This window comes from Papaver somniferum, chromosome 6, assembly GCF_003573695.1.
Source record: "Papaver somniferum cultivar HN1 chromosome 6, ASM357369v1, whole genome shotgun sequence".
NCBI lineage: Eukaryota > Viridiplantae > Streptophyta > Magnoliopsida > Ranunculales > Papaveraceae > Papaver > Papaver somniferum.
This window is the reverse complement of record NC_039363.1, coordinates 135,177,485-135,189,957: the sequence shown is the minus strand read 5'-3', so window position 1 is coordinate 135,189,957 and position 12,473 is coordinate 135,177,485. Positions and strand designations below refer to the sequence as shown.

The 12,473-nt window shown below is 37.2% G+C and overlaps 2 protein-coding genes across 3 annotated transcripts; one reads left to right on the top strand and one right to left on the bottom strand.

The window, feature by feature from the left end:
• The first annotated feature begins 3,291 nt into the window (after window positions 1-3,291).
• LOC113291533 (dof zinc finger protein DOF5.7-like) lies at window positions 3,292-4,521 on the top strand. Its single transcript, XM_026541057.1, has one exon. It carries the CDS (start codon window positions 3,292-3,294, stop codon window positions 4,519-4,521), a length of 1,230 nt encoding a protein of 409 aa, XP_026396842.1.
• Window positions 4,522-6,352: 1,831 nt separating this feature from the next.
• Window positions 6,353-12,099, bottom strand: LOC113289422 (kinesin-like protein KIN-14R). Of its 2 annotated transcripts, none has more exons than XM_026538671.1 (19): window positions 11,702-12,099; window positions 11,144-11,442; window positions 10,863-11,034; window positions 10,695-10,765; window positions 10,426-10,609; window positions 10,117-10,226; window positions 9,915-10,014; window positions 9,572-9,835; window positions 9,206-9,479; window positions 8,935-9,096; window positions 8,634-8,849; window positions 8,523-8,560; window positions 8,273-8,436; window positions 7,887-8,138; window positions 7,708-7,773; window positions 7,459-7,530; window positions 7,256-7,327; window positions 7,106-7,174; window positions 6,353-6,995 (listed from the first exon to the last, which is right to left on the bottom strand). In XM_026538671.1, exons 1-19 carry the CDS (start codon window positions 11,946-11,948, stop codon window positions 6,498-6,500), a joined length of 3,330 nt encoding a protein of 1,109 aa, XP_026394456.1. In that variant the 5' UTR covers window positions 11,949-12,099; the 3' UTR covers window positions 6,353-6,497. The 2 variants fall into 2 exon arrangements, with proteins under 2 accessions (XP_026394456.1, XP_026394457.1); XM_026538672.1 differs by having other exon boundaries at window positions 9,206-9,440.
• Between the last annotated feature and the right edge of the window lie 374 nt (window positions 12,100-12,473).

The following is a 12,473-nucleotide window of genomic DNA, read 5'->3' as shown; positions in this document are numbered from 1 at the left end:
AAAAAATTCTATCAATGCCCTTGAGAAAAGTTTTCAAACATTAATTGTTATTAGTGTATTTAAAAATAAACTTATGGTTCCAAGACAAATTGTGAGGATATTATTGATAGTTTTGTAGGAAAAATATGAAAACTATTAAGTAATATGGAACAAAAAAATTAACCCTAAACACACATCTAAAGTGGAACGGAAAGAGTATAAGAAAAGAGGGATAAGAGAGCGACTGCACAGCAAAAATACATAAATCAATTAGTAATCAGTCCGTAGTAGCGCAGAGAAGGGTCTTTGTGATGAGGGATCTGTCTCTAGTGCAGGAATGGGTACGTGTACTAGGGATGATCAGGCTGGAGAAGTTTCGTACACCTGAAACTCAAAGCACGCTCAACTGTTATTTATGTAGTTCTTAATCTTAGATTTTGATGTCGGATTATAGCCATAGCTTGTAACAAGAAAAGTAAAAGGTAACACAACACAATAATGCCGATGATAAAAGAACCTGCTCACTTTTTTTCTTTTCTTTTTTCTTCTAGTTTTATGTTTGAAATGGTTGATCAGAGTATACGAGGAGTGATTGCGACCAACGATCTGAAAAATGTTATTTCCACCGGAGGTGCGATTCTTAACATGTCTGTACAACGCATAGGATTTGTTTGGACATTTTCATTATTTCCTTTCTTTGGTTCAAGGGGTTTGCTACGTCAGAGAATGCAATTGTAATATTGAACATAAATTGAACATCACCAAACGCATACTGAGTTAAGAGACTAGTTTCGGTTGTCATGTAGTTACAGTTCACGGGAAGTCCACAACTCCACGCACCTCTCTCTCTCTCTCTCTAACTCACGAGCCATGGCTTGGTTTATCCTGTGAAAACCCTGACGGTGGGTTTCTCGTCCACTGTTCTGTACTTGTTTTCCGCCCGGGTACTCGAGCTATATATATCAGCTCGCAGACCATATCGTTGACGGCCATTTTTCTCAATGTGGCGAGTGGAAACCATCTGCTTTTAACTAATCACGAATGATTATAACAATTGGATACTTGCTAATTATGATACTAGACGGAATAGGACACAACTAGGGATTCCATTTTGTTTATTCATGATTAGCTACCATCTAAGAGGAAAAAGTTAAAAATAAAAAACCAATCTCATCTGAAGTAGCTAGCTAGTGTTGTGTGACAATGCGCAGTTAAGCTAGAGAGCTATACTTCTAGTTTTGGGGTTGTCGGTATCATTGAGATGATAGTTAATTAGATTCAGGCATAGTACTCGATCATCATGCATGATTCCTGCCCTTAACTTGCTATCTAAAAGAGAAACAAAGATATGTAATATTTGGACAAATTAAGCTAAGATGTGGACTTGACCATATACATTAATTTGCTTTTCAAATGGATACTCATAACTATAGCTATATAGCTTCAGTTATCTGTAACTTTCAACCAGATATATCTACTACAGCATCTGCATATATATATATATATATAGATCCCTACGAGCAAAGCTAAGCCATCCTGTATATACCATGATATCTTCATGATAACTAATATATTCAGATCTCTCACGGAGTGGTGTACCGTGTACGTAAGTTGTCTGTCTGTCAATATGATATATATTATGCATGGTGAATGTCTAACTGGCTAGCTAAATATCATTTCCTTGGCAGCAACATAAATTGATGAATGACCATGGATGGGTGATCAATGTTTGCTTTGGCTGCATCTTGAATGAATATGTGAGGTTTGCGTCTTGGATGAATATCTATGGCTATATTGTCGATGAAAAAACAAAAAAAGGAATATATATATCCTATTATCTTTGAACTCTTGCTAGATTCTTGTGGATTCATATGGGTTGGTCTTGTACATATGTGAACGGTGAAACCAACCTAATCAATAGCTGCAAACTAGACCTTCTTCTTGTCTTAATTTATAATGTGTACATATACAATTATTGAGTAGCAGTAGCAGTAGCAGTAGTAGACTGGTACTTACCGTGCAGGCATAGACGGAATGCATGTCATTTGCCGGTATAGATAGCTGGGCTATATTAATATTTGTACAGCATACAGCTAACCTATATACACAGCTAGCTATTTAAGTAGGGTTATATATACAAATTAAGTGTTAATAAAAGGGACAACACTGAAGGGTATCTATCGACAATATTGCTGCAACTATTGCAGTTGAGACTGCTGCGCAGAGTCTTCCACCGCCGCTGTTGGCGCCTTTCTATCTTTATTTACTTACTGAATCGGCTCCTCTCTCTCCTATCTCTGTTGTGTATCAGTTGCCTAATTAACCCTTCTCTATGTTTTCAAGCTAGCTGAAAGTGCTGTTTTCAATGAAATAATTAATATTAACCACTTATGTCTCCTAGCTAGACTGCTCTCGAGTTATTTGGATTATTTAAGATTAGCTGGCTTAGATCTATTAACTCTAAGATTGTGTTTAAGGCAATGATTAGCATAATTTTCTAGAAGAATGTTTGAGAAATGAGACTAAAATACAGTCGGGTCATCTCCTATTTACTAATCATTTACCAACTAGATGACTAGGTGTTGTATAATTTTCGAACACTAAAATTCTCAAGAAATGAATGAAAACATCATACAATTATTTTTGATAAGCAATGATCTCTCCACATTCATGAAATCTATTTGCGTGTATATACCCAAACTAGATGTTGGAGTAAAAAATGTGAAATTAATGGGAACCGGGCGAATGGCCTAGGCAAACGTAAAACACTTGACATGGAAAAGCCTAGATAAAATGAGAAAAATGTTTCTATATTATTTGTCATTTTCTTTAAGTTGCAATTCTGTCTTTTGTACCAAAATCAGGATCAGATATCTCTCTCACTCATGTGTCTGTATATATATATATATATACTCGATGTACACTTCTTTGGTAGTGAGATCTATCTGTTTTCTTTCACTTGAATTTATGACTTGCCTACACAAACAAACTCTTGGCAAAACCTAAATTCTCATTCTTGGTGCTGTTCTTCCTTTCTTTTCTTTGATGAAAATCACAAGCATCCATCAACAACTCTTTATCCCTCCTCAACCTGTTTCTCATGCATGAAATGAACCATTAAATTGGTCGGCCAGTTTCTCAATCTTGCCTCACCAACACGAAAACTAACTACACAAAACATCACCCATCTCTCTTACTACTGTGTGCCCTTCTGCTGCTAGCTACTTCTCTTCTTGTTTACTGATCTTGTTTGAATATACTACTAGAGAAAATCAAACGACTGATATATCGATTAAATTTATATATAGAGCGATGTTGTCAGCAGAGATCGCCGTTTCGTCAAAGGCGGTGGGTAATAATAATCAAGACACTGATAACCTCTCTGTGAAAGCGTCATTAGGAGGCGGTGGAGGAGGCCGCGGTAAATATACTACTGGATCATCAACAGCAAAGGCATTACCAATACCTCCAGCGTCAAGATGTCCCCGCTGTGATTCACCAAACACCAAATTCTGCTACTACAATAATTACAGTTTAGCTCAACCAAGGCATTTCTGTAAGACGTGTAGAAGGTATTGGACTAAAGGAGGTGCTCTTCGTAACGTACCCATCGGAGGCGGTTGTCGTAAAAACAACAAAAGTAAAAGCAAATCATCAAGTACTTCAACTTCATCGGTTGATTACAGTTCAAAAGATTACTCATCCACTTCCTATTTATTCTCTGATAATATTCCTGGCAGCGGCGGTAGTGGATTCCTATTGAATTCATCTTTATTTCATGGATTGAACTCCCTACCCTCCTCCTCCGCCTTGGGGGTCTGTCACCAACATGATCAACTCGGCGGCAGGATCCCTTTTTCTTTGCTCAATTCTTCCACGACTACCGGTACCACTACGCCTTGTTTCGACGTCGATGCTACAGCTGGTTCCTTAATGAACGTGGGAGGTTTCAGTACTTACAATGATAACCTTGCTGGAAGTTCTTCTACACCGGCTTTTCGACGAGATCAACAGGAAACATGTCCATCCACGGTGACAAATGGTTATCAGGGTAGTTATCATCGTGATCATTTTACATCTTCAATTGAGTATTTGAGTAACATGAATCAAGAACTACACTGGAAGCTACAACAACAAAGACTTGCTATGCTTTTTGGTGTACGCAATCATCAGCATAATACTAGTTTTGATACCAGTTCTGAAGTTGCTGGTCTAAATATCGAAAACCAGCTGCAGCATGCACAAAAACTACCGTTGCCAGTTTCTTTTCAGAATCTGGAGATTTCGAAACAGGAGGCTACCGGCGCCGTTAGTATTGATCAAATAGTTGGATTACAAAGAGGTATTCATGATGAAGGCGATGATAGTGCACAAAACACTACTGATCAGTGGAGTATATTTGATAAGTACAATTCTAACAATAGTGCCCCCATTAACACGGTTACCACAGGCGCCAACGAGAAAGTAATTGGCAGTTGGAATGATATTCAGGCATGGAATACCACCATTACTGGTCATCAACATTTTGCACCCTTAATGTGAGTTCCATAGAATATTAGTCCAATTATATGTAGAGGAATCATGAAAACCTTCTTCTGTTTTAGTATTAGTGTTGCATGATAGTGGTAGGATCTAGTTAAAAATTGATTGCTGTTGTTATTGTCTCTTCTCTTGTCTTCATATCTTGATCTTTTGTGTTTTTCCTACCTGTTACAAATACAAATGGCAGGATAAAGTGGTACTATGATGTTACGTTATATAGCATTATTATGCAGCAAAAAGCAAACCCATAAATGAAAACGAAATGGTGATGCATAAAATACTCATGTCTCATCTTGTAGTTCAATTAATGTCCCTAGCTAAAATCTGCAGTTGACTGCTTAATGCATGATTAGTATAATATCTATCAATAATAGGGTTTTAATGCTACTAATAATTCACTCAAGTTCTTGTTTTGGTTTGTTTTGTATGACGTTCGGTCAGTAGTCATATCAGTAGCACTCTCACTCTAACACTCACTGATCAGGTGAGAGGAGATACTGATACCAGGGGGGGATATTATCAGCCTTCATCAATATCAATACTAGTACTGTTTAGTAGGGTTGAAATCATATGTTGACACTGGAGACTTGAGAGAGAAGAGAGAGTCATATGTATCTACTTTCTACTCTAGGGTGCCTCTGGCTATATAATTTTCTCCCCTATACTACTCTTTGGTCTGCTTGGTCATTTATAGTTTATTTTTTCTAGTTCTAGGATGGCCTTGGTTTCCCTTTATTGTTACAATTTTTATGCAGCAGTCACCATCCTTTACTAAATTTTTTTTCTATGTAACTCTTGCATACATTTTTCTTGCCTTCCTGTTTCAATTTTGAGTGGCCTAAGCATAAGTTTCCTAAACGGAGAGCAATGACTTGATCACTTCTTACTATTCAGTCCTAATCATAATCCTAAATATGAACTCAATTGAATGTGAGCAAAAACTGAAACAGTTTCCAGTACTAGCTGAAACAGTTTCCAGTACTAGCTGGTCAGTACTGTTTGTTTGTGCTGGTACTGAAGACGTCCGGATAAGTTCACTGTGTTCTCAACAAAGATCCATCAGTTTGTCTCTCTTTATATATACGTACACTGCCAGTTCTGATATACGTACATCAAGATCATCATTCTCGATCACAATATTCGATTTGGTTTACATGGACAAAAATAAAAACGACAACCATATACTGCTGTTGGTATCACTGCCCATTTCATTGTGATCTTTAAGCTGCTATTTTAATATTCCAAGTGGATGTAAAAAATGACGAATGTTTCTACATGGGTTTATTGGAGATTATGGAGTTAATCTGACTGCTGGGATTAATGATCTCCTTAATTTTGAGGCGGACTAATTACAATGCACATTCCATTCTTTGGCAACTCATGGTGTGAGGAAGAAGGAAAAACATACTAATGGTGACAAATTTTCCTACTTCATCACAGCAGAGGAAGAGGGATTTCCTTTGGTTAGTGTGGTGTGCTACGAAACGTAACGGTGGATGAATATACTGATGAAACCCATAAAACAAGAAATATGTTCAGTTTCATTTCGTCATTTTCCTGGTTGGATCACACCTTCCACCACTCTAACCCTCATCGTTGCTTATTCTCTCTGATCACACTCTTCTTGTCTTCTTTTAAAATATTAGGTTCGTTCCGGACAGTATAATAACTGTCTATGAACAAGAACACCACCACACCGACACTAGATGGACAAAAAAACACGTACATTTAGCAGTTAAATTCAAGAAAAGAAAAATGCACATCCAAGACTAGTTAGTTGTGTTGCTAAACTGTAATATGATGTGCAGTGATGTATCAACAACAACAATTTAAAGGTCGATTGTAATATGATGTAAGATCAACTGAAATTGATTACAAGGTCTAACACACACATTCGAGTATTACTAACAAAGGATGAACATGAAAATAAAAAATGAAAGAAAGAAAAAAAACAATAACTAGAGTTAGTTACTATACTATCTAGACCACCCTCTTGTCTTATCTCGTTCTTTGATAGCCACTGCAGGATCCTTGTTAAGCCTGCTATGTGATGAAAGCCGGGAGACATTCCCTGTTTTTGCTGTTCTTGTAATTCTTGGAAATGCTTTAGATGGATCAGTTCTGCCTTTTTCCAAATCTGTAGGAAGTTGCCTAGCTTTCTTCGCTTCAACTGGCGCTATCTTCTTCTCGAGCAAAGAAGTCGATGGACCACTACTATTGTCACATTCACCACTTCTAAGTTCCCTTTTCCTTCTTATCTCACGGAGAGGTTCAGTCCCTCCGTGACCTGGCACACGGTTGATGGAGCCTAAAGTCCTGGGAATTTGAGGATCATTCTCACTCACATATTCCTCGAAATTACGGGTCTTTCCTACAACTGGGGTACATCTAGACGTCTTAGAAGAATGTGACAGTTGCAGCATAGACTCCAATTGTTGCTCTCGCTCTCTAAGTTTTTCTTCAAGCTCCTTATTCTGACATAGATGCATAAAAGAAGTTAGTCACTGTCCCAGCATTTGTGTAAGCCAATTGTTTAGCAGATCAAACACATAAGCAGAGTAGAAAAATTGGTTTCGGTGGGAACCTTCTGATGAAGAAGTGCAGAATCCATGTTATGTTCTCGATCTTTAAGCTTGTTTTCGAGCTCCTTCACCTATGTAACATAGAGGCGTTTAGAATCTAGAGTCTCAATTTCCACAAAAACAAATTTAATCCTTGTTTAATTGCAACAAACCTTTTGTTGAAGAATCACAGACTCAGCCTGCTGTTGCGCTCTCTCCTTGAGCCTGTTTTCAAGCTCCCTAACCTGTACAAAGAACAAAAATTCCGATAAATAAAATTCACATGGCCATTAACTTAGTTTAGCTGCATTCCAGCAATCATAGAACCTTTCATATCTGATCATGAATTAGCTTGAAGGACACAGAATCAACAAACCTTTTGTTGAAGGACCACAGAGTCAGATTGTTGCTGAGCTTTCTCTTTCAGTTTGACTTCGAGCTCCTTAATCTGTGCAGAACAGACCACACAAAATTAGTCGTATAAATTCTATGATGTCCATTAATGCAATGTTTAGCGACCCTGAATCATTATCCAATTGAAATTAAGAGAAATTGTCTAATAGAAGAATATATGGTTTAGTTTATCTGTGGCAAAAAGATGAAGTGTTTACAGAACAAAACATACCTTCTGTTGAAATGCCAAAGACTCCAAGTGTTCTCGTTCTTTCAGTTTGCTTTCAAGCTCTTTGACCTTTAAACATGAGATTAGAAATGACGATGCATCAGAAAATGATTGCCAGTTTTTTTGTCAGAGTGGTAAAGAATAATATCAAAAGTTTGACAAGATTAACCATTAAAAACAACCATGTGTTGAAGACCAATGCAAGTTTCTTCTCTTCCCTTCAACTTCTCATTAAGTTGCCAAACTTGTTTCTCAGATTGGTTGTGCACCTCCATCTTTGAATCTATTTGTCCTTCAAGTTCTTTAACCTTTTCTTGTTGGTTTTTGCACAGCTGATCCTTGGATCTCACTTTCAATTCCAGGTTTTGTATGTTCTCTTCTAGCTTCTTTAAAGACTCATCTTTGGATCTCGACTCTTGCCTTGCTTTATCAAGCTTCAGAATAGTTGGAAATGAAAAAGAAGTAAGTAACAAGCTTATATAGCAACTCAACCACTAGCTCAGTAGTTCTGAATTCGAACTTCGAAAGGAAACTTAAGAAACGTCTGAATCACCAATGCTTTTCCTACCATGGTTTTCAATTTTTGAAGCTCGGCAGTGTCCACTTGCTTCTTTGCAGGACCCAGCTCAACTCCTCGAACCCTTGTTGCAAAATTTAGTGAACTTAGTGTCTCACCTAAGTCATTCTCTGAAGGACTGATTTGAACAAACATCAAAGTTTTTGAGTCTCCCCCTGAAATTCAGAATTTCAGATATATGTAAATAATGATACTAAGCATCCCACTCTGACAAAGCATATTTTGGTGAACTTGGACTTACCTAATGAATCTTGAAGTAAGTGTGTTAGCTTCGAGTTCCTGAAAATGCCCCACGAAAACAATCAGCAGCTGAGGAAAAAAGGCTAGACAGATAAGCAAGTTCGAGTAAAACCTGTAAGGAATGTGACTGCTTTTATTTGCTAGAGCGGATATGACATCCCCAAGAGCTGAAAGGGATCTGTTGATATTTTGAGCTTCCTTTAGTCGCTCCCCCTGCACATCAGTCTTCGCCAGCCTCTCACTACCAGCCAAATCTACTAACCATAATTTGCTTTTGGTGCAGTCACCATTCATCAAGTTTTTAGATTTTACCATTATAGAGAGCATGCTGTACCACAAATAAAGAAAGTAGATTAACTTAGCATATTCTTCAAGGCTCAGACTATTGAAGGGAAAGTAAAATTATTACGAACCAGTGAGATCTGCTACTGTGCTCATTCACATTATTAGATCCCACAGCCCTTGCATTACTTCCAGCCTGCAATACATCCCAGACCTCTTTAATGTTCTCAACTTTAGCTTCCACAATTCCTGGAACATGGTGAACTCCTTCGGAAGCTTGCCGTATCTCCAACCTATAAACAAGATACAAACTCCGGTAAGTATTTTCCATTATAGAAAAAGGAGAACAGTAATGAAACCAGTTCATTTTTAATAACTGTTTGCAAGAGGTTATAAGCTTACTTCTTTGTTGCTGGGGACGTGGCAAGCAAGTCCCTAATCTGCTCATTGTAAACTTCAAGCACGCTGACAGATATGCTGTAAGTAAATGTTTCACTCCTTTCCCTGGCTCTATTAAACAGCTCCTCAAGAGTCCTGTAATTGACTCCTCTATTATTCTCCGGACCCTCCATCGTGAACGTCTTCCCAGTCCCTGTTTGCCCATATGCAAATATACAAACATTGTATCCATCTAATACTGAAACAACCATTGGTGAAGCATCCACAAACACATCAGCTGTTATGGCGAAAGACATTCAAAGTTAATAAATATTTCTAAGTTCCTAATTTGATCGACTGCACTCAACAAAAAACAACGTGTGGAAATACCTTGTCCATCCTTTGGAGTATAAACCCGGTCAAACTTGAAAGTCTTCTTAGTGGAGCCACCAGTTAGTACTCCAAGATCCCCATCTTTGGCAGCTTCAAATTCAACAACTGTTGAATACCCAGCTGAGATATCTTCCTTGCTTAATGGGCGGCATCTACAGAACACCCTAATATTCCCTTTAGATTCCTGAACTTGGTTATATAGTTTCTTTCTCATTGTTTGTTCCTCCAAGTACTTCCTTTTGAGATCATCACATTGTGCCACTACAACAAATATTTTTAATTTAATGAGATGCATATCGTACATTGAACAAATCTGCAGATCAAGTGGAGCTCAACTTACCCAATGCTTGAACAGCAGACACCATTTGATTTAAATCAGGAATCGAATCGGCACATTCATGGGCTTCACGGGACAGCTGCGACTGCTCTGTTTTCATTACCTGCAAAAGAAATAAGTAGTAAGCACTAGGAAGTGAATTCTAATATGGTATTCATTTAGAAACAGACATTTATCTGTATTATCATGAAGTCAAACGTAGTACCTTAATTTTTCTTTCCAAGTTATTAATAGCTACAACCCAGGACTTCTTATCACGCTCGTATGTACAAGAAACATCGTTCAACTTCGCTGCTTGTTTTTGCATGGTTTTATCTACAGATACAATCAGTCATAATAAGCTGTCCATTTTCATAATCATGAAAAATACATTGTGTTATGGATCCAATACAGAATATTTTCTACAGAAAAGATAGGCCTCCACTATGTCCACCACATGCCCATAGTGTTGACTCATCTTTAAATTCTACTTGAACAATACCAAAATTTTATACTCAGTTTCATGTAATTTTACCAAACGCATGGAGTTCAATCATCTTATCATCAAGCTCCATTCGAACCTTCTCCAACTGCTCGTTTGCAGCTGTAAGAGACATCCACGCTTCATAGCATTCATTAGTCTTCAGCTGGCACTGGCTAGTCAAATCATCTATTTTCTTCTCAAACTTAGCCGTCGATTTTTGTTGAATAAGTTTATGCTGCAAATACATCAACCCAAAATCACATATTTACACACATTAAAGAGTATGAATTCATAATCTACATCTTAAATTGGTTCCTTACCTGTATGTAAGGAACTTCAATCTCAGTTGAACAATTGTTGCATGTAAGGTACTCCGGATTCATAGAGGGAGCTGGAATGGAAGTTAGTTAGAGTTAGTTGCAAGATAGCACAAATTTGTTCAAAATGTTGGGTCTGATTGTTGCTCATAATAAGACTCGAAAACACACCTGATAATTTGGATGCTTTTCTAATGCAGATACCACTAACTATTGGGGTTCCACTAACCCCTTCAAAGCTTAAGTTGATTGCTCCACCCTCACCCACAGAAACCCTAGCATCAAGCAGCTGCAAAGGCTTATTGGCTCCAACTGTAGCGTAAATATCCAGATCAGACAAAACCTGTTATCACCATTATCCAACATCAGAGATATAACACTAATCAAATACCAATACCAATAAAAATACACATACACACATATCCAAAGTTCACTAAGAAAAAAACAGTCACCTTTTCTCCCTGCAACAAAACATTGAACACCCTCATTCCCTTAGGCCCATGAGTGTATATGATCTCGACAAAATGAAGATCAACAAAGTAATCTCCAGGAGGAAGATTTTCAAACTTGTAACTGAAGTTTCCACTCCTTGCTGATTGATATACTGCCGCATAATCACCACCATTTTCTATACTCTCATCTGTTTTTGATGCTTGTCCTCCTTGAAAGCATCTGTCTGCCTCAAATCTCATACCATTCTCCTCTTCATTTAACACCCCACCACCAGCATTCACAAACATCACAAAATCCTCTACAAATTTCAAGAAACAAAATTATGATTTTGAATGGAACAAATCAAAACTATAAACTAAAAACTCCCCAAATTCATCAAATCCCTAATTTAGCTCAACAATCGTTTCAATTAATTCTCTACAGAATAATACCCTAATAACACAATCAAGAAAAGTAGAAATTTGTGAACCCTAAGATCTAAAACCCCAGATCTTAAAACCCTTCAATAAATCTACAACAAACATAAAAGAGGGAAATCAAAGTGACGAACTACTAACCCATAGATTTGAATTTTGAAAATCCAGTAGGAACCAATCTGGAACCAGACATACAAAGAATTGAATCCAGTAAACCTGTGCCCATATCTTCATCCATATCCATACTCAAATCTTTATTATAAGGTTTCGGAGATCTATAATGGGTAAAAAAGGATGAGTTCTTATCAGGTAAGTCTTTTTCCCAATCATAAACCGTAGACAAACAAGAATCAACAACTAGGGTTTCTAATTTGTTTCCTTCTTCCATTGAAATTGAAATCTTTGGGTAACCTAAAACACTTCTTGAAACAACTCAGTGAAAAAACTGAAATCCTTAATAGTTGGTGATGAGGAAAATGAGATCTGTGACTGTGATTATTAGTTTTGTCCCCCTTTCTTTTTCTTCTTCTAATTCAAAGTTCCGAATTTTGAAAATAATATGACCGTTTTAAGAAACTACCGTTACTCTCTTTATTAGGTTCTATCCTTTTTTAACTCGGTGGGGTCGATTCGTAGATTTCTCATCCTACAACGGTGAGTCCCCCATGATTTTGGAATTAAAAATCACAAACTTGGTTAAATAAACCAAAATCAATCATTCCTGGGTGAAAAAAACATGTAAAATTTGATACTGTTTAAATGGACGAGAATGTAAAAATATCCAGGATGTAAACAGTTTCATCCTACTCATTTAAAAATACTTTTTTTTATTTTAATTTACATCAGGATGCATCCAGTTTCATCCTCGCTATTTTTTAAGTTTAAGCCAAGATGAATCCAGTTTCATTCTTGC

Bases quoted from the DNA above. Each gene is read 5' to 3' on its own strand.
- LOC113291533 (XM_026541057.1), top strand. From the start codon at position 3,292: ATGTTGTCAGCAGAGATCGCCGTTTCGTCAAAGGCGGTGGGTAATAAT.
- LOC113289422 (XM_026538671.1), bottom strand. From the start codon at position 11,948: ATGGAAGAAGGAAACAAATTAGAAACCCTAGTTGTTGATTCTTGTTTG. The intron at 8,561-8,633 runs GTTTTACTCGAA...GGGCATTTTCAG, and splicing joins AGCAGTCACATTCCTTACAG to GAACTCGAAGCTAACACACT. The intron at 6,996-7,105 runs GTTCCCACCGAA...CATCTATGTCAG, and splicing joins CTGCACTTCTTCATCAGAAG to AATAAGGAGCTTGAAGAAAA.